The 19328-nt window shown below is 36.2% G+C and overlaps 1 protein-coding gene across 4 annotated transcripts in view; it reads right to left on the reverse strand.

Annotated features, from left to right (window-relative positions):
* Positions 1-19328, reverse strand: part of LOC150100588 (dual specificity tyrosine-phosphorylation-regulated kinase 1A-like) — a 432192-nt gene that overhangs the window by 173353 nt on the left and 239511 nt on the right. For all 4 annotated transcript variants that reach the window (XR_016549192.1, XR_016549193.1, XR_016549194.1 and 1 more), the window contains exon 6: positions 13592-13738. Coding sequence is in view for 1 of the 4 variants with exons in the window: in XM_090402112.1 (XP_090258238.1) it covers positions 13592-13738 (147 nt within the window). In the remaining 3 variants the exon portion in view is untranslated. The remainder of the gene's footprint in view (positions 1-13591; positions 13739-19328) is intronic.

Consider the following 19328-nt stretch of genomic DNA (forward strand, 5'->3'; position numbering starts at 1 on the left):
ATCTCACATGGATAGCAGTGTACATATCTGGTCACATGGTTTCCGTATGCAGGTACAGAGGAGAGGGTGCAAAGGAGAATTGCATTACGAATTTGTGGGCAGCAGATACTGTGCCTACTTTAGCATACAACACTCTAGAAAGGAAAAGGAATGTGAGCCATTAGGGGAAGGCAGCTAACAAAAAAGAGGCGCTGATTTTTCTGGGATATCTGAATGAGGAATAAAATGAATCCCATCCATACAGAAATGTTTTGAGATAATTTGGGGAAAGAGGAAAGCTAATAATAATGGGAAGTACTTATTGGATTTCTACTCATATATGGAAATATGACTTCCGCATTACTTCAACCTTGGTATCCTCTGGGTCTGGCTCCCACTGATGAGACCTCAATAAAGGTCGAAACTGGTCTGGGTAGTGATCTTTCCCATAATGCATAGCATTATACACGTCCATTAGGATATGTGCTTTGCATTATGGGATACTAAGGCAAGTCATTAGCTTCTTTATACAAGTTGCCCAGTCCTGAAAATAGTTCAGGTGCAAATTTTGTTTGCTTACACTTGGATAAAGGATTAAATCAAGAATATAATTTCTTGGCATCTTGAATTTATAACCGTGTAGAAAAACTTCCTACGACTATCTCTAATCCAGAGTATTTTAATAATAAAGTGTTATACCTTTTGGCTACTTGTATATGGAAATATGACTTCTGCATTACCTCAACCTTGGTAACACCTCTTGGTCTAGCTCCCACTGATGAGACCCCAATAAAGGTTGAAACTGGTCTGGGTAGTGACCCTTCCCATAATACATAGCATTACAGGATATTAAGGCAAGTGATGAAGATGTGAAGTCATTAGCTTCTATATATGAGTTGCCCAGTTCTGAAAATAGTTCAGGTGCAAACTTTGTTTGCTTACACTTGGATAAAGGATTAAACCAAGAATATAATTTCATCACATCTTTAATGTATAGGATTTCTGTTCAAGACATGGATCATTATTAACACTATATTTCAATATAAAAACATGAAAAATTCTTGGAGAAAAACACACAAGAAAAAAAATCTTATTAATTATGCTACTCTTGATACAATTATACTAGTTCAGAATGCAATAGCATGCAGGGGAAACAGAAGTGACCATTTAGTATTAAGCAGAATAATATATCTGAAAAGACAAAAATATATATCTTGTCCTGTTTTGTCAGGTGTCATCTCCTTCCAGGAGGTTGACTAAAATGAACTTCCACCACGTACAGTCTTGTGCTTCTTTCTTACATTCTTCATAAGACAAAAAGGTCCAGTCCTTGATATTTCCCATCCAATCTGTTCTTTGTTTTTCTCCTCTTCTTTGTATCATTCCTTCTAAAAATGTGTTTTGTAGGGCTATTCTGATAACCAAGGTGGATGGTTTTCCTTGTTTTCGATAAAGGATAATATTCCCTGCATTTCTATCTTTATATTTTCTCTTTACTTTAATTCTTTATATGCTTATATATTTTTACTTTCTTACTTTATGTCTTCTACTCTCATATACTCTTTATTCTTAACTTCAGTTTCTACAGATTATCTATTTACCAATGCCTTGAGAACCTTGGAAAATTTATTTAGAGTTACGACTGCGCCACCAAGGTTCTCCTTTCGAGATATTGGATAATTTAAGAGTATCTGTAGAATCTCTCTCTCTCTCTAAGTTTATCTAAAGCCTTAATGTCAGTCGTGGCTACCCCCCCCCCTTTTTTCTTTCTTTGACAGGTTCGTATTTTTTAGAAACAGTGCACTGAATAAGGATCAGCAGATGCATATCTTTAACATAACAAACATGTTTCTTTAACCAAAAAGCACTTATACAATACATTAATGAATTGGCTCTTTCTTAATTCAATTCTAAATCTACGATTTATAACATCACAACAAACATACACACATTAAGACATGCAGCATTACTAGTCATAAAGAAATCCACCTTCTCATCTCAATATTAACATGTTCATGCTAAATATATCCATTAACAAGTCTCTCTTAATTTCAATTAGTACAATTAGTCTTTAGCTTTTCAGTCAGGAACAGTAAATTACATTATCTTGTAAGTGTTCCTCCCAAGGACTTTCAGTCTATCTTCTGAATGGTAAAAACAAACACATAAATTGTACTCACAAGTCTTCCTTGAAATACTCATCTATACCTGCTCCTTATCTCCTTGGATCCGCTGACTGCTTTTCTGTTCAGTGCTTCAACATCCATGCGGGGCTTCTTTCTTTACTGCCACGCACTGTGGAGGACTCCTGGAGCTCGAGGCATATTCATACCGATGCTTTCGGGCCGGGCAAAGGCGTCTGATGTCCGATGCATGTTGCTGGTTATTTCACTCGCAAGGCATGTTGGTCTGACCTCGTTGCTCCTTTGATACCCTCACAATGCTGAATTGAGATACAAGAGGAGAATGCATGTTTCTAATTTTCTCTGATCCCTTCTTGTACTACTCCTTGGGTCCCTGGACTGGTTTAGACCCCCCTAACATTTCTGCGCAAAAGGGTTTTGACCTTCAACGTTGTTGTTTACTTCTATTTCCCTCGGAACTCACAAATAATCTTATTTTGCTAAAAGCAGGACTGCCTTATATCTTCGCCACCTTTTATTGCACTTCCTTGAGACTTGCATTTGGCTAAGCTTAAACACAACTGAAAGCACTCACTTTGTATGAACAAAATTTCTAAGCTATTTCCAACAGTCGGAACCACATCAAATACCAGGCCACTTTCTATGGCTATGCCTTTGATATATATGATTTCAGCATACATTTGCATGTCAGTAAGCTACATGGGTTTTTATTAATACAAATATTACAATTACAGTGTTAATATACAATATCTACCTTATGTACAAGATTCATGACCTCCATAAAAGTCTATACAAAAATGAGAAGACAAATTTCTTACTGCATCGAATTTCACAAGCACCTTTTCTTTTCTAATCATCTCTAATATCTTTAATTTTTTTTTTTTTTTTGGTAGTCCATGGGACTCTAAGAATTCTTCTGAGGATCCACATCTGAAAGGCTTTTAGTTTATTTTAACAATATTTTGATACTGTCCAGTTTGTGCTCCATATCTTTGCTATCTATTCCTAATTTTTTGATTCATTCTGTCAGTTGTTCATGTTCTACATTGTCAAAGACCTTTCTGTAGTTAATAAAACATAAGTCGACTTCTGCCTGCTTCTATAGATATCTTTCTATAATAGTTCTAACAGTGAAGAGTCCTTCTCTAGTCCCTTTATTTTCTTTAAATCCAGATTGTGTCTCATTAATTTCCAATTTCATTTTATGTTTACTTATTTCTAGGATGATATATAGTATAACTTTTGCCATCTGACTGATTGTTCTGTACCCTTCACATCTGACCGTCTTAGATTTTTTAGGTATTGGTAAAAGTATCGAGTACTTAAAATCTTTTGCCAGGTGTCCAGTTTTGTATATTGTGTTACATATGCCAGTCAGTGATCTTATGGCCTGATCATTTAAAGCCTTTAGGCATTATGCCATAATTCCATCTGTTCCTGGGGCTTTTCCTAGTTCCTAATGACATTTTTTACTTCCTAGGTAAGAATAGTAGGCCTCTCTAAATTTTCTTGCAACAGCTTATCTATTCTATCATGATTATAGAGTCCTTCGAATACTCTACCCATCAATCCCTTATTTTGTCTTTCTCCATTAGGAAACATCCTAATGGAGAAAGACATCTTCAATGGAAAGAGCCTTCACCAAGATTTGCTAGTTAGCTCCCTAACTTTTTTCATGAAGTTCTCTAATTTTGTGCTTTCTGTACAAAAGCTCAATTTCCTTGCATTTGTTGTTGAGTCATAGCTCTTTTGCATTCCTGCATTCCTTTCTGATCTCCTTGTCTAAGTTCTTGTATTCAGGATGATTTTTGTGCTTCTTTCTTTCCTCTAGCATTTTCAGTATCTTGTCATTCATCCAGGGTTTACTCATCTCAAAATTTGGGAACTGTTTTTTGTTTTACTGCCTTTTGTATGCACTCTTTTTTAGATCTCCCATAATTATAGTTATGTCATCTGATTTGCCAATGTTAAGTGCATTTCTTGGATAAGCAGTCCCAATATATGCGCCTACTGCAAAATTCTTGGATATGGCTGGAAGACATCATTTAACCAATAAAGGCATATAATAAAGTGCCCAGAGAAAAATTATTTCAAAACTCTACAATAAGATTGACACAAAGGAAATTTTTTAATACGTGATGAATAGAGAGAACTAGCAGTAAGAGGTTGTGTAAGAGTGTTTAGTAAGGAATACGGACTAGACTTTTTTTATTTGGAAAGTGGTGAGTGAGTGGAAAGGATTGCAAGAATTTGAATGAGTTTAAGAAAAATCATAATAGGTATTGTGTATATAAAGGTTAGTGTAGGTCACCCATGATGAGTCTTCTGACTACATGGAGACCCCCCCCACACATAATAATTGTAGCCAGTGCAATATATATATCTTTTACTTAAGTAGAAAAGAAGATGTACTAGAAGATGGTTTGATGTTTAAAAGAAATCATTCTGTGATAACAAAATTCTTGGATATGGCTGGAAGACATCATTTAACCAATAAATTCAGATGATGAGCCATAGTCAGGCTGGCCAAAGTCAGGTTTCATATGAGTCATCCTGTGGTTCACAGACTGCAAAACTAATTCCAACAGTCACAAATAGCATCCTAGAGATTTATGTCACTTAAGATGAAATATTTGCATATTATTAAAAAGTTAATTACTGTGGCATACGAGTGAATTTATAGTTATGAATACTCCACAGATTTCTCTATATAAGAAGAGACTTCAAGAAGAGACTATTGTACATATGGACTGGCTGCCAAGTAGCTTGACCCGTAATCCTATTCAGCATATCTGGATTGCTCTAGGTAGATGTGTGTTGCTGCTCTCAACCCTTCTCCCAAAAACTTGAGGGACTTAGGAGAGTTTTGCAGGAGCAATGGTTATTACTAACTGAGCTCCTGGACATCATTATAAACAGTATGCAACATCTTGGAAGTTTTTTTTTTTTTTAAATATATATAATTTACAGTATGCAACATCACTATGCATGCTGTATTGCTGAGGGGTAACCACATTGCTTATTGGGGTACTTGGACAATCTCATTTCCACATCTTGTTTTTGACTATCGTCCTCATGTACCCATTTGTTACTGAATTAAGCTACTTATTTACAATTTTTGTGGACATTTCTTTCACATTTCATATCATAATACTTTTCTATGCATTGCACAAAAAATCATCACACAGTTTTTAAGCTATCGTGATCATACGTTTTTCAAGTTATCATGATTTTTCTCTGTATTCCTTAATTTATGGAAACCAGTGTATAACAACAAGTGAAACATTTCAGCTATTTAGGCACAATTTTTTTTTTAGCAAAGATGGCAAATGAAATATGGGACTAGACAACAGAATAAACAAAGCTAAGGAGTCAACTAAATAAATTTATATAGGAAAAAAAAGGGAAAAATTAGCCTCCCCCCCCCAAAAAAAATAAAAAAAAAACTATAAAAAAAAACTACCATGCTCAAACCAATTTTAATTTATGGATCCGAGAGCTGGATCAGAAATAAAATGGTTGATCAACTACATACCACAGATATAACAGCTCTGAGGAAAATTAGGAGATTGAATAAATGGCATTAATGCAGAATAATATTAAAAATGAATTATATGCCAAGGAAGGAACTTGACACTGCTACCAATGAAAAATGTGTAAGAAAAGCTAATATAAGGTAATAGAATCATTTATACAAAAATGGAAGAACAAAGATTGGCAAAACAAGTGTTCGATACCAACAAAATTATCCGTATGATGACTAAGATCTAGGTAGAATGATGTACCTTAAAAGATTGAATTGTAAGATAAGTCAATACTGGAGAACTGACATGTGTCAGAGATTAGTGATAAGATGCTGGGTTATAATGCAGTGCTATTAGTATTCTATTCTACACACAAAACTACATTATAACTATCATAGTATCTGGCACATTGCTTGGTGGCACACATTAGTTACTAATAATGAATCAGCTGTATGGGTTCCTTTAAATCCACATTTTTATGAGGATTTAGGACATAACAAAGAAAAGATGCATAAGTATCAGAATTATGATCTGATTATTACCAAAAATGCACTTTCTATCTACTCAGAGAATCTGGGAGGAGGAGTTAGCAATAAATGAATTGGAAGATTCCACCAATATATATATATATATATATGTTAAAGACCAAGCTATTTTAAACCTGGTTTTACTCCATTTCCCAAGTAAGCAAACAGACAAATAAGTCAAGTTTGCACCTGCATGTAATGCAAGTCTAGCTGACCCTGCAGGTAGTGCAAGACCAAGGTAGCTCGTGGTAAAAGGAGAATAAGCTCTGATCACTAATCTTAATATTTACCCATAATGCAAAGCACATCTCTTGGAGGCTTTGTATTAAAGGCAAGGGGGGCCACCACCCAGACCGGTTTTGACCTTTATTGAGGTCTCATCAGTGGGAGCCAGGTGAGAAATATCAAGATTTTAGTAATACAGAGCTTATATTTTACCAGAACAAGTTACCATAAGGTGTTTTAACCTTATTAAATAAAAATCTCAGGAGGAGATATAAATGTAGAAAGTATTTTAACTTGGGTATAATAAATGTTAAAGATACCAAGCTTATATATATATATATACCAAGATTACACCAAGATGTAAGTATCGTGAAGAAATGCTATCAGGAAAGTTAGGATTTTGTCATGATATAGGGCATTGTTGCTGGTGTTTTGCAAACAAAACTAATACTATTGATAAGGGGAAAAAATAATCCTGTGTAATGAATTTAGTGTCAGAATAGTATCCTTTTTCACTTTTAAATTTTTTTGCAAATTTTTCTTGGTATTTATTTATAATGACGAATAATTTAAATGTCACAAATCATCATACATTTTTCGGTCTACTCTGGATGAATTCCTCTGTTTTGGAATTCTAACTTGTAAGTGATCTTAAGCATCTCTGCTTCATTAATGGCCATAACCTTTTTATCTCATTGTCCCATCTTACTTTTGGAAAGTAAGTTCTTAACTGTCCGATAATTCCTGCCATCTATTCCATTGTCCATCTGTTGATAGACATTCTGAGCACATCTTGCCCACTTCCATTTTACTATCTTTTATTACTGTTGTAATATCTGTTTCGCCTGTTTCTTTATTAACTTATTATTTTTTTATCTAATATGTTATTCCCAGAAAGGATCTTTCCACAGTTTGGTGCATTATTTTCAATCTCTAACTGTAATTTAGTATGGCTTCTTACCTAGTCTAGCATTAAATACTGTTACAACTTGAACAGCACAAATCATTTACACCTTTCAGAACATACAAACCACATGTGTATTGTGCATACAGCAGCACTCAATGTTCAAGATGTCCCCTTTGTCTTCATGCATGCCCGGGATCCGCGAGGCCATATATTGATAGCAGCATGCAGATCTGATCTTCCAATGAAAATGCTGCCACTAATCACTCCAAATCCACATTCAGACTGACAATACTGGGGTGTCATTTCTTGCAGGTTACTCTCAAGTTCTGAGCACAAATTGAAGTCCAACAGATTCAGAATGGGACTTCCAGACAGCCAACTAACCACTGTTGTGTGGCCCTTGTTTTGTGTGCAGAGGCCGAGTCCTGCTGGAAGGTCCACTGCCTACCCTGAAACAAGATATTGTGCTTTTGTCTGGTACAGTCCCTGTACCAGAAGTTTTGACCCCTTTCTTGCAGAAATGCAACTTGGGAACCCCCCCCAATATATCAATCCCACTAACCCATCACTGACACAGGGTGATGACCTCTGAATCTGGGTGCTATGACACATGCTGGGTGAACATCCGGGGAATAAACTTGATTGATTTAGTGGTTAAATGACTCTTCAATGGTGAAAATTTTCTCATCTGTGAAGAGGATACTCTGTGTCTGTTGTTCACATACCACCGGAGAAGTGCCTTTGATTTTATCACCCTCTGCCATAGTGGTATTAGGAAGTGTCCAGTAGAACAATGATAGATTCTCATCCCAAGGTCATCAGTTAGTACAAGACTTCATTTTCTGCAATACATTCATCTCTTGCAATCCCACTTTGTGTTCTCACAGGATTATGGTGGATGCATGCCTTCACAGCCCTCACAAGCTGTTATGTCCTAACGCAGCATGGTCGACATGTTCTTTGGCAGTCAGATATGCCTTCTCTATTGTTATAACACTCAATAGTCCAATACAGAAACATCCTACTGATCCCAAATGTTTTTAGTATGCTGAAAATAACAGGTGGCTGCATTCCAACCTTTTGAAGTGCTATTACACGGTTCTCATAATCTATCCACTGCATGTTAACCAATACAGCTAGACAACTCTCTCTCTCTACTGATAAACACTCGAATGCTGGTTGTGCAGAGCATCCCTAGCAGAACTGAGCTCGTACATTTCTGTGGGCAGCTGGGCAGCACAGGAAGGGAGATGAGGAAGTTGTAACAGTATTTATGGCAAGACTATGTATATCACTGCAGTAATGTTGTTGTTGTTGTTGGGCAGCTGGGCAGCACAGGAAGGGAGATGAGGAAGTTGTAACAGTATTTATGGCAAGACTATGTATATCACTGCAGTAATGTTGTTGTTGTTGTTGGGCAGCTGGGCAGCACAGGAAGGGAGATGAGGAAGTTGTAACAGTATTTATGGCAAGACTATGTATATCACTGCAGTAATGTTGTTGTTGTTGTTGGATGTATACCTTTCTTTTTAACAGTTTGATAAATCCCCTTTAAATCTCCCTACCAGATAAAAACCTTCACCCTGTGGTTGTTCTAGCTAATAATCATCCAATTTATTGTAATTTTGTTCCAATTATGTCCTGATATGAAATTGTTACTTCAATCTGTTTTTATTTCTATTTGTTTGATTTCCAAAGCATTTCCACTATATATTATTTTATTTTTCAGTATTTATTTGTAAGTCTATCTTAATAATGCTAACTATACAGTTGGATATTATGGGCCACAGTAATAAAATTTAATATACATTTATGAAGTGGTTAGCACCTTGGGGATGAAAAATATTTTAATAGGTCATGTACCATATCTCAGTCTGAAACACAGCTTTGTACCTTAGCTTCTTATGGAATTCAAAGGGATACTAGTGACATTATTTTTCAGGAAATAAATAACATCATATACTAAAATATAAATTATATTAATTTCAATTTGGCAATGTTACACTGTCATCAGGGATCACAAAAAACAATGATATGTGCAAGCAACCACTAAACTGGGCAAATGAGGCTGAAGAAAGGCAATTAAAGTCAGGCTTGCCGTCCTAAATGGCATCCCTGGTGGGCTAAATTGGGTGGTCTTTGCCTTTGGGCTAAAGATCTGAAGATGAGTGTTTCTCAAATTTGGGGCAGTCTCATGCATCCAAGTTTGCCAAGGCCTGAAAAGTTTTCAGGGCTGAGGTAGATTCAAGGAATAGCTTCTCGAGTTGCCATGTAGATGATGTGTTCTCCATTTGGCCACATGGCCTGGATATGCTCAACATTTTCTTAACACATCTAAACAATCAACATCCCAGGATCCAGTTTATCTTAGAAACAGAAAACAACAGTCTCTCATTCCTAGATACTCTGATTACATGACAGCCTGATGGATACTTGGCATTATCTGTTTATAGAAAACCTACACTTACTGGTAGATACATTCACCAACAGTCATCCACCTTCTTTCAACAATACACGGTTATAAAACCCCTGTAGTGAACAGGGCAAAATTAATCAGTTCTGACAGCAGTGCCCTGACTACTGAACTTGACCATATTATTATTATTATTATTGTTCCGGGAAACTCCAAGGAGTCGACAGACTCATCGAGGGAGGCCCTAACATCATGTCAAGAACAACTATTCAACATTCACACAGTATCTATCATACCTTGCCTTGAACTCATTCATGGTCGTAGCACCCCAACAGACTCTGGAAACTTATTCCACTTATTCACCACTCTCCAAGTAAAAAACCTAGCTCTAACACCCTTGTCAACCACGCTCTTGCCCAGCTTCCATTCATGGCCCCTAGTCCTCCCACCACCAGTCATATTTTCAAAAATATCTTCTGGATCAATCTTATAAAAACCCTTCAGTAATTTGAATGTCTCAATCATATCACCCCTCCTTTGCCTATCGTCCAATTTCTGCAACCCACAAATCCTCAACCTATTCTCATAAGGTTCATTCCACAGACCTGCTATCATTTTGGTAACTCGTCTCTGGACCCTCTCCACTTCCTCCCCATCACGAAGAAACCCTGGTGCCCATAACTGGGCACAGAAGTCCAGATGGGGTCTTATCAAGGCTCGATACAGAGGAACAACAACTTGTTTGTCTCTGCATGTTAAAGTATTTTTCAGAAGCCAAGTGATTTGGTGAGCTGTTTTAGTCACTTTTGCAATGTGCCCCCTAAACTTCAACTCCCTATCCACCAACACTCCCAAATCCCTGGCCTCATCAATCTCCTGGAGTACGGTTCCACCTATGCGATATACTGCTGCTATTCTTTTCACCCCAAAGTGCATAACTTTACACTTTGCCACATTAAATTGACATCCATTTTTCCTAGCCCAGTCCTCCAAACTATCCAAATCATTCTGTAAAATTTTGACATCCTGTGCACTCACAATTGCTCTACCCAACTTTGCATCATCAGCAAACAAGTGAACACTTCCTCTCAAATCCTTTCCAATATCATTGATGAACAAATTGAAAAGCAGTGGTCCAAGAACAGAGCCCTGTGGCACTCCACTAGTCACAAGACGTCTTTTAGACTCCACTCCTGAATAAACCACTCTCTGGTATCTCTCCTTCAACCACCCTCCTATCCATCTCACCAACCCTATATCTATCCCCATCTGCTCCAGTTTACTGATTAGGGTTCCATGTGGTATCCTATCAAAGGCCTTGGCAAGGTCCAGTAGTATCACTGTAAACCCATTACCCCTATCCAGTTCAGCCGTCACTGTGTTATAAAACGTGAGCAAGTTACTGTGGCATGATCTACCCTTCACAAAACCATGTTGTCCCCCATACAATATCCCATTTTCATCTATCCAATCCTATATTCTTTTCTTGACTAATTTCTCTAAGACCTCGACAATGATTCCTGATATGCTAATCGGTCGGTAATTTACAACAGCAGTCTTGGAATCACCTTTATGCAGTGGAACTATTTTCCCCTCTTTCCACTCACTTGGGACTAACCCAGACCCGAGAATCAAATTAAACAAAATGGTCAAGGGTACTGACAATTCTTTAGCTGCTTCTCGTACAACACGAGCTGGTATACCATCCAATCCCACAGATGTATTGATATTGAGGTTATGCAATAGACTACTCATCTCCACTTCATTCACCACAATTCCCGTATAATCTACTGGTTTATTCGTTTCTGCAATGTCACCACCTGGATGATATATTCTTGCAAAGTGCTCACTCAGTAACTCAACTATCTCAACTGATTCAGTTACCTCCCTACCGTCGGCATTCTTTAAAATCATTCTGCCATGTACATTTTTCCTTTTACTTGCTACATATCTAAAAAACTGTTTAGGATTCTCTTTAGCCTGCATGGCCAATGTTCTTTTGTAATCCTTTTTTGCTTTTCTTACCACACTCGTCACCCTTCTGGCCTGCCAAAATATTCTCAACACTTTCTTGGCCAATGGCTAAGAATCCCCAAAAAATATTAAAACCATGCAACCATATCCCCTGCCTCTTCCCCTTCAGGACAGAGATTACACAAAAATCTATCACCATTCCATATATCTGATGCACATCCAAAAAATTAACAAAAATCCTAAAGAAGTACAACCTTACAACCACTTACAGACCACTTAAATAGCTGGCATCTTTTATCTGCTGCATAGATCTACCAGGTTCTTTGCAGTTGCAAACTGTCTGACTACGGCCAAACAGCCAGAACATGCAATATCAGAATTTCTGAACACAAGGACTATATTTGGTTCTACCATAACAGCCATTCAGGACTTGCTGACCATGCTCTGGACACCCAGCACAAGATACGAAGTTGGAAGAAGGCTATTCTATTACATTGCAGCAAATACAAATATGATAGGCTATTCCTTGAATCTGCCTCATCCCTAAGAAATTTTCCAAACCTCAACAAATTTGGGTGCATGAGATGGCCATAAATATGTGAAGCATTCATCCTCAGATCTTCACCCAACGGCCAAGACCACCGACTTGGTTGCCTTTCTTCAGCCTCATTTGCATGGTGTTAGTGCCTGCATGCACACATCGTTTTTTTGTGATCCCTGATGATGGCAATGTAATGTTGCTGAAATATAGGAAAGTATTAATTAAAGTTAAAATAATTAATATTTTAATATGTTATTTCTTGAAAAATAATAGTTATTGACAACATAATATGGTGATCCAATGTTTTTAACATCAGATCACCACATTATGTTGTACGGTAAAAATAAATACTTTATTGTTACAAATTTTTGATTATTTTCATAATCAATGCACATCCTTTCAGAAAATAAGCATTTGCTGCCTAATTAGACTGACTGGCTTCCAGGTAGTTAGGATAAGGTACTTTAAAAGTTTATAGAGGCCAACTGTCAAGCATTAATTTAATTTAATATAACTTGTTTCTCTTATAGTTAATGTTAAATATCTTCAACAAGAAGGGAACTAGTTAGTATGCAAAACAATCAGGAGTATTATATTATTACAGAGAATTCTGGAGAACAAGCTTTTTCTCTCTCAAAATGGATGTTAGAGATCCCATTAATGAGACCAAACCCCAGACCTTTTCCATCTGACAAGCTATTCCCAGTAGCTATCGCTATTTTTTTTTTTTAAATTGCTAAACACTTTTTTTTTTCTTGTCCTGAGAAGCATAACAATTACAACTTTATATATGCATGCCTTATCTTCAAATTAAAATTTCACACTTTCTGGAGGTGAAACAATTCCATTTATGTGAAGCTTCCTCATATCACCATGCTGATGGGGATAGGGCACATGGAGGATATCTTATTGGTGCTGAGTGAGTTTACACCTCCAAATACGAGGACAGTGCTATCTATTCCGTGTTGATTAAGTGAAATCAAATAATTGCTGGCAATGAACAAGAATGGTTAAAATTTCAGGTTTCCATTTTAAACTTGGAAGAAAAAGATTATCAAACCATGTTTTTGCTAAATTACTTTGACTTCTTTTTTCAGAAGTAAAACAATTACAGTTTATTAATTTAGTATAAACTGCTAAAAATTACATCACAACATGACATCTCAAAATTGCATTTAAAACTGAAAATAGTGATGCACTTACAAAAAAGTTCCAATAAATGAAACTGCATCAGACTGAGAAACAAAACTAACCCAAAAATCTGTTAATAGAATACTATTTTTTTAATATTGGAGAAAAATGCATTTAATAAAACAATGATAATATTAAAAATTAAACATCAGATAGTATATCTTACCTCATTTGCTCCACTAAACAGAGGTTCACCTGTATGCATTTCTACTAATATGCAGCCTAAGCTCCACATATCAATAGCCATATCATATGGTATACCCAAAAGAACTTCAGGAGACCTGTAGAACCTACTCTGAATGTATTGGTATATCTGGAGAAAGAGAGAGAAAAATGAAATCAATGGAATAGTAGTTTTAAAGTACAGGGCAACTCCTGCTTAATATAAGCAGGGTTAACAGATCCCCTGGTTGACATGGATTCGTTATAATGAAGTGTAAAAAAAAAAAGTTTCTTTAACATCAAAATTACCAACAATTGTAATTTTAAAAATAATATATATCATAATTATGAAAAACAAAGGGAAGAAAGGTGGGATTGTTGCAGCATTAATGGCTAGTAGTTGCTTGCATTCGGAGCAAAGCATTGATGGAAATGGAAAATGCATTACATAAATGTATGAACTCAACAGTACTATGTCTTGGAGCACAAAAATTATTTTGTATACTAGCCAAAAATGTCAAAACATTTCAATTAGTAATTCATTTCTTTTCTTTTTTTTTTTCTTTTTTGCAAACCTATAGTAAATTCGTATTGCAAGTGGGCTAAGAATTTTTTACAATTATTTTATATTTTTTTTGTATTTTTATTTTCTTCAGTTCCAACTGGAAGATCAGATGTTGATCTTCCAGTTGGAACTGAGAGATTCCGGCCATATGCAAATGTAGTTAGAGGAACAGACAAAGGCAACCAGGTAGATATTATTATTATTAAGAGAGACATCTCCAGGGAGTCATGAACTCACTGAGGGAGGCCATACTATATTGGAAGTTTATTTTCCACTTGGTTAGACTATAATAAATTTAGTTTAATCCTTTACCCAAGTGTAGGCAAACAAAGTTTGCACCTGAAGTATCTTCAGGACTGAGGCAACTCGTAGCAAAGGTGGACCAAGCTCTCATCGCTCCTTGTCATAGTATCTCCCATAATGCAAAGCACATCTCCTTGCAGACATGCATAATGCTATGCATTAAGGGAAGGGCCACTACCCAGACTAGTTTTGACCTTTATCGAGGTCTCGTCAGTGGGATGCAGACTCGGAAGTGGTGATACTAAGGCAGAAGCAATGGAGAGGTCATATTTACTTATACAAGTTGCCAAAAGGTGTACCACCTTATTTATTTTCCACTTGGTTAGACTATAATAAATTTAGTTTAATCCTTTACCCAAGTGTAGGCAAACAAAGTGTGCACCTGAAGTATCTTCAGGACTGAGGCAACTCGTAGCAAAGGTGGACCAAGCTCTCATCGCTCCTTGTCATAGTATCTCCCATAATGCAAAGCACATCTCCTTGCAGACATGCATAATGCTATGCATTAAGGGAAGGGCCACTACCCAGACTAGTTTTGACCTTTATTGAGGTCTCGTCAGTGGGATGCAGACTCGGAAGTGGTGATACTAAGGCAGAAGCAATGGAGAGGTCATATTTACTTATACAAGTTGCCAAAAGGTGTACCACCTTATTACTAATATGACTTCCAACATCTTTCTCTAAATCCAAAGTAAATTAATAATAAGGTGGTACACCTTTTAGCAACTCATATAAGTAATTATGACCTCTCCATTGCTTCTGCCTTAGTATCACCGCTTCTGGGTCTACCTCCCACTGACGAGACCTCAATAAAGGTCGAAACCGGTCTGGGTGGTGGCCCTTCCCTTAATGCATAGTATTATATATGTTCGCAAGGAGATGTGCTTGCATTATGGGAGATACTGAGACAAGGAGCGATAAGAGCTTGGTCCACCTTTGTTACGAGTTGCCTCAGTCCTGAACTACTTCAGGCACAAACTTTGTTTGCCTATACTTGGGTAAACGATTAAACTAAATTTATTATATCTAACCAAGTGGAAAATAAACTTTCAACGTCTTTCTCTAAATCCAGAGTAAATTAATAATAAGGTGGTACACCTTTTAGCAACTCGTATAAGTAAATATGACCTCTCCATTGATTCTGCCTTAGTATCACCACTTCTGGGTCTACCTCCCACTGACGAGACCTCAATAAAGGTCGAAACTAGTCTGGGTAGTGGCCATTTCCTTAATGCATAGCATTATTCATGTCCACAAGGAGATGTGCTTTGCATTATGGGAGATACTGAGACAAGGAGTGATGTGAGCTTGGTCCACCTTTGCTACGAGTTGCCTCAGTCCTGAACTACTTCAAGCACAAACTTTGTTTGCTTACACGTGGGTAAAGGATTAAACTAAATTTAATAAAGACCATACTATAGTAAATTCATATTGCAGGTGGGCTAAGAATTTTTTATAATTATTTTTATTTTTTGTATTTTTATTTTCTAAAAATAACAATAAAAATAAAATAAAAAACGGTTCTAAAATAATGGTCAACTAAACTTGTGTAACTATAATCTTGGCAGAGTATGCATTTCTTACATTTTTCTATGCAGATGTTGATCTTCCAGCTGGAACTGAGAAGTTCCAGCCATATATAAATGTAGTTAGAGGAATAGACAAGGGCAACCAGGTAGATATTATTATTAAGAGAGACACCTCCAGGGAGTCACAAACTCACTGAGGGAGGGCATACTATTCTGCATCGGCTGCCATGCCTATTCTTGAATTCATTCACATTACTTTCACACACACAACATCCAAGTACAATCCATTCCAATCATGAACCACTATGAGAGAAAAATCTAGCCCTCATCCCTTCTTGACAGCATTCATTCTCAATTTCCTCGCATCCTTTCCATACCCCTCCATAAAATGAAAATTTCATCTACTGAAATTCTGTATAACCCTTTCAGATGTTTTTAAGTCTCAATCATATCACCCTTCTTTCTCCTTTTGGCTAGTGTCTACAGCCTACAAAGTTTCAATCTGTCTTCATAATCAGCATTCCACAATCCTGATATAATTTTTGACACTCCTTTGCTCTCTCCATGGTATCAGAATCACCACGGAAACCAGGAGACCAGACCTGCATGCAATAGTCCACGTGAGGTCTTGTAAAGAGGTAAAATGACTTCCTTATTATTATATATGCCAAGATTCTTTCAGCATTACAATTATTCTCCGTGTTGTATTTACAATTTTTGCTATATGACCCTTGAACTTCAACTTCCTGTTTATTAATATGATGTTGGATAGGCAGTCTGGCTGGCCGAGTGGTTAGTGTGTCCGCTCTCCAGTCAAGAGGCTGCGGGTTCGAATCCTGCCATGGGCATGGACATTTGTGATTGTCTGTGGAAAAAATAGTGATGGTGGTCAGCGGTAGATGGCGTTGGTATAGTTGCGGTCAATTGGTAGAAGCAGAGTTGTAGAGTAGATGCCCTCCCTCGATGAGTCTTTGGACACCCTGGAGATGACAAATAATAATAATATCTAATCGCACCAAAGTGCATGACTGTACATTCACTAACAGTGAACTAATAGTCATTTTCACAATGCCAGACTATTCAAATCATTCTGCAAGTATACTGTATATCAGCAGCATTCCTGATTACCCTACCTATCTTTGCATCTTAAGCAAATCCATCCCAATACCATTAATGTACAGACTGAATAACAATGGATCAAGAACTGATGCTTGTGGCACACCACTGGTTACCTTAAATCATTGAGACTCCCATCCCCATATACCACTTTCTGATATTTCTCAGTCAGCCATCCTCTTATCCAGGGTTTCCCAAATTGTGTTCTGCGGAAAGTGAATAAGTGTTCTGTGATGTCAGTGACCAAGCCGTGTATTTTTAAACATGGAAGTAATTTGGGAAAGGGAATAACGCTGTTTTTTATGACTGTCATAAAAATTGCCTGCAAGCCGATTACAACAATGGACAGCGTATCCTCTGTTCTCAAAACTGAACAAAATAACATCTGTGTTACAAATGTTAGTGACCAATCAGCAAGGAAGTATAAAGAAAATTTTTGTACTGAAATTGAAGATCAAGGTAATCTGTATTGGGTTCTCAAATCTAGTAATACTGAATACTTTCTTTGCAAGTTCGTATTGTAGGGTGAAAGTGCTTGTTTCAAAACTGTACTGCTGTGATTTTTTAAAAAAAATTTTCTTAACACCAAAATTAAGAAAATCCATTTTCTTAATTTTGGTGTTAAGAAATCTCTTATGGAAGGTGTTTGTGACGCAACAGATAGTGATTCGTCCACCTCCAACCTACAAAGCAATCTCCAGGATGTACAAAAGGAGGGGAAAACTACCAGCAGCACACAGGAGAAAAAGTCTTCATTAACTCATAAGTACTAATATTATAAATTTTTGGTGATCAGAATGGGATACATCAATGAAAATCGGCACAAATTAATTTAATGATGTTGGCCTGAGGAAACTACAATATGCTACAAGATTTCATTAGTCCGGTGATTTATGACTGATTTAAATGTAATTTTATATTTGTCAACATGTCACGCCATATACATAAGTATACTAATACTCTTTATGATTATGCCATAATTATTAATACATTACAAAATAACCAAGGTCATCATCATAACACTAATTATGGGTATAGACATATTGGTCTGTTCTGGTCTCATCTATCCAATATCCTTTTTTGAGGTCTACCCTGCCTTCACTTTCCAACTGGCTTATATTTTAGTATTTGTTTAGGATGTCAGCCATTTGGTTTACATCTTTAATCCATTTTTGTTTATAATTGTTTTTCTTCTATTGATTTTGTTTTTAGTTCTTTTAAAATGTCTTCGTTCTTTTTTTGATCTAATAATGTGTATTTTGCAGTTCTTCTCATAAATCCATTTCACTTGTTTTTATTCTTTGTTTATCTTGTTTGTTTATTGCCCAAATTTCAATGCCATATAATGTGGGCACTGCTAAAGTATTGTATATTTTCAAGCGTGTTTCTTTTTGTACTATATTTGGGTTGAGTGTTCTATTTATCAGACCTATAATCTGTAAAAATTTTGAAGTTTTTAATTTTATGTCTTTTTCTCCTTCATATGATATTTGATATCCAAGATAACAAAAGTATTTATCTATTCTATTATTTTATTATTAATAACTATTTTGCTTCTAACTGGAGTTTGTCCACAAAATGCCATTGTTTTAGTTTTATCCATGGAAATTTTCATTCCAAACTGTTTCACTATAATGTTTAAATTATATATTGCTCTTTGTAAATTGTCTTCCTTATCTGATGTTATTATCCGATCATCTGCAAATAATAGCATATTTATATTGTTATTGTAGGAAATTTCTATACCTTGATTGTTTAAGGTGTTCCACTGTATGTAAATATTGAAAAGCGTTGGAGACAGAGGGCATCCCTGTCTTACTCCTTGGTTTATAGATTGTTTTTCAGGCAACTTTTCATTTATTTTTATTTCATTATCTTTATATATATTCAATTTGCATGTAGTAAAATATTAGGTATATTTATTCTTTGTAATATATCAAACAGTATACAAGTAACCCTCGTATATCGTGGTACTTATACAACGCGGTTTCGCTATAACACGGTCTACAAATTGTAGCAACCCTCGTATAATGCGGTTTCGATATAACGCCATCTACAAATCGCAGTAATCCTTTATCTTTTCATATATTTTTCACTGTGTGACTTAAAAATCAAATTTTATCTTCGTTAAATTTGTGTCTGCCGTATCAAGCATGTAGTTATAAGTAGCGAATTTTAAGGGAAATATCCTTTAGCATGCATGTATGTATGTCAATTGTTCACCGTAT

The sequence above is a fragment of the Typopeltis vanoorti genome, chromosome 12 (assembly GCF_054136105.1).
Source record: "Typopeltis vanoorti isolate ZY-2024b chromosome 12, IOZ_Tvanoo_1.0, whole genome shotgun sequence".
Taxonomy (NCBI): Eukaryota; Metazoa; Arthropoda; class Arachnida; order Uropygi; family Thelyphonidae; genus Typopeltis; species Typopeltis vanoorti.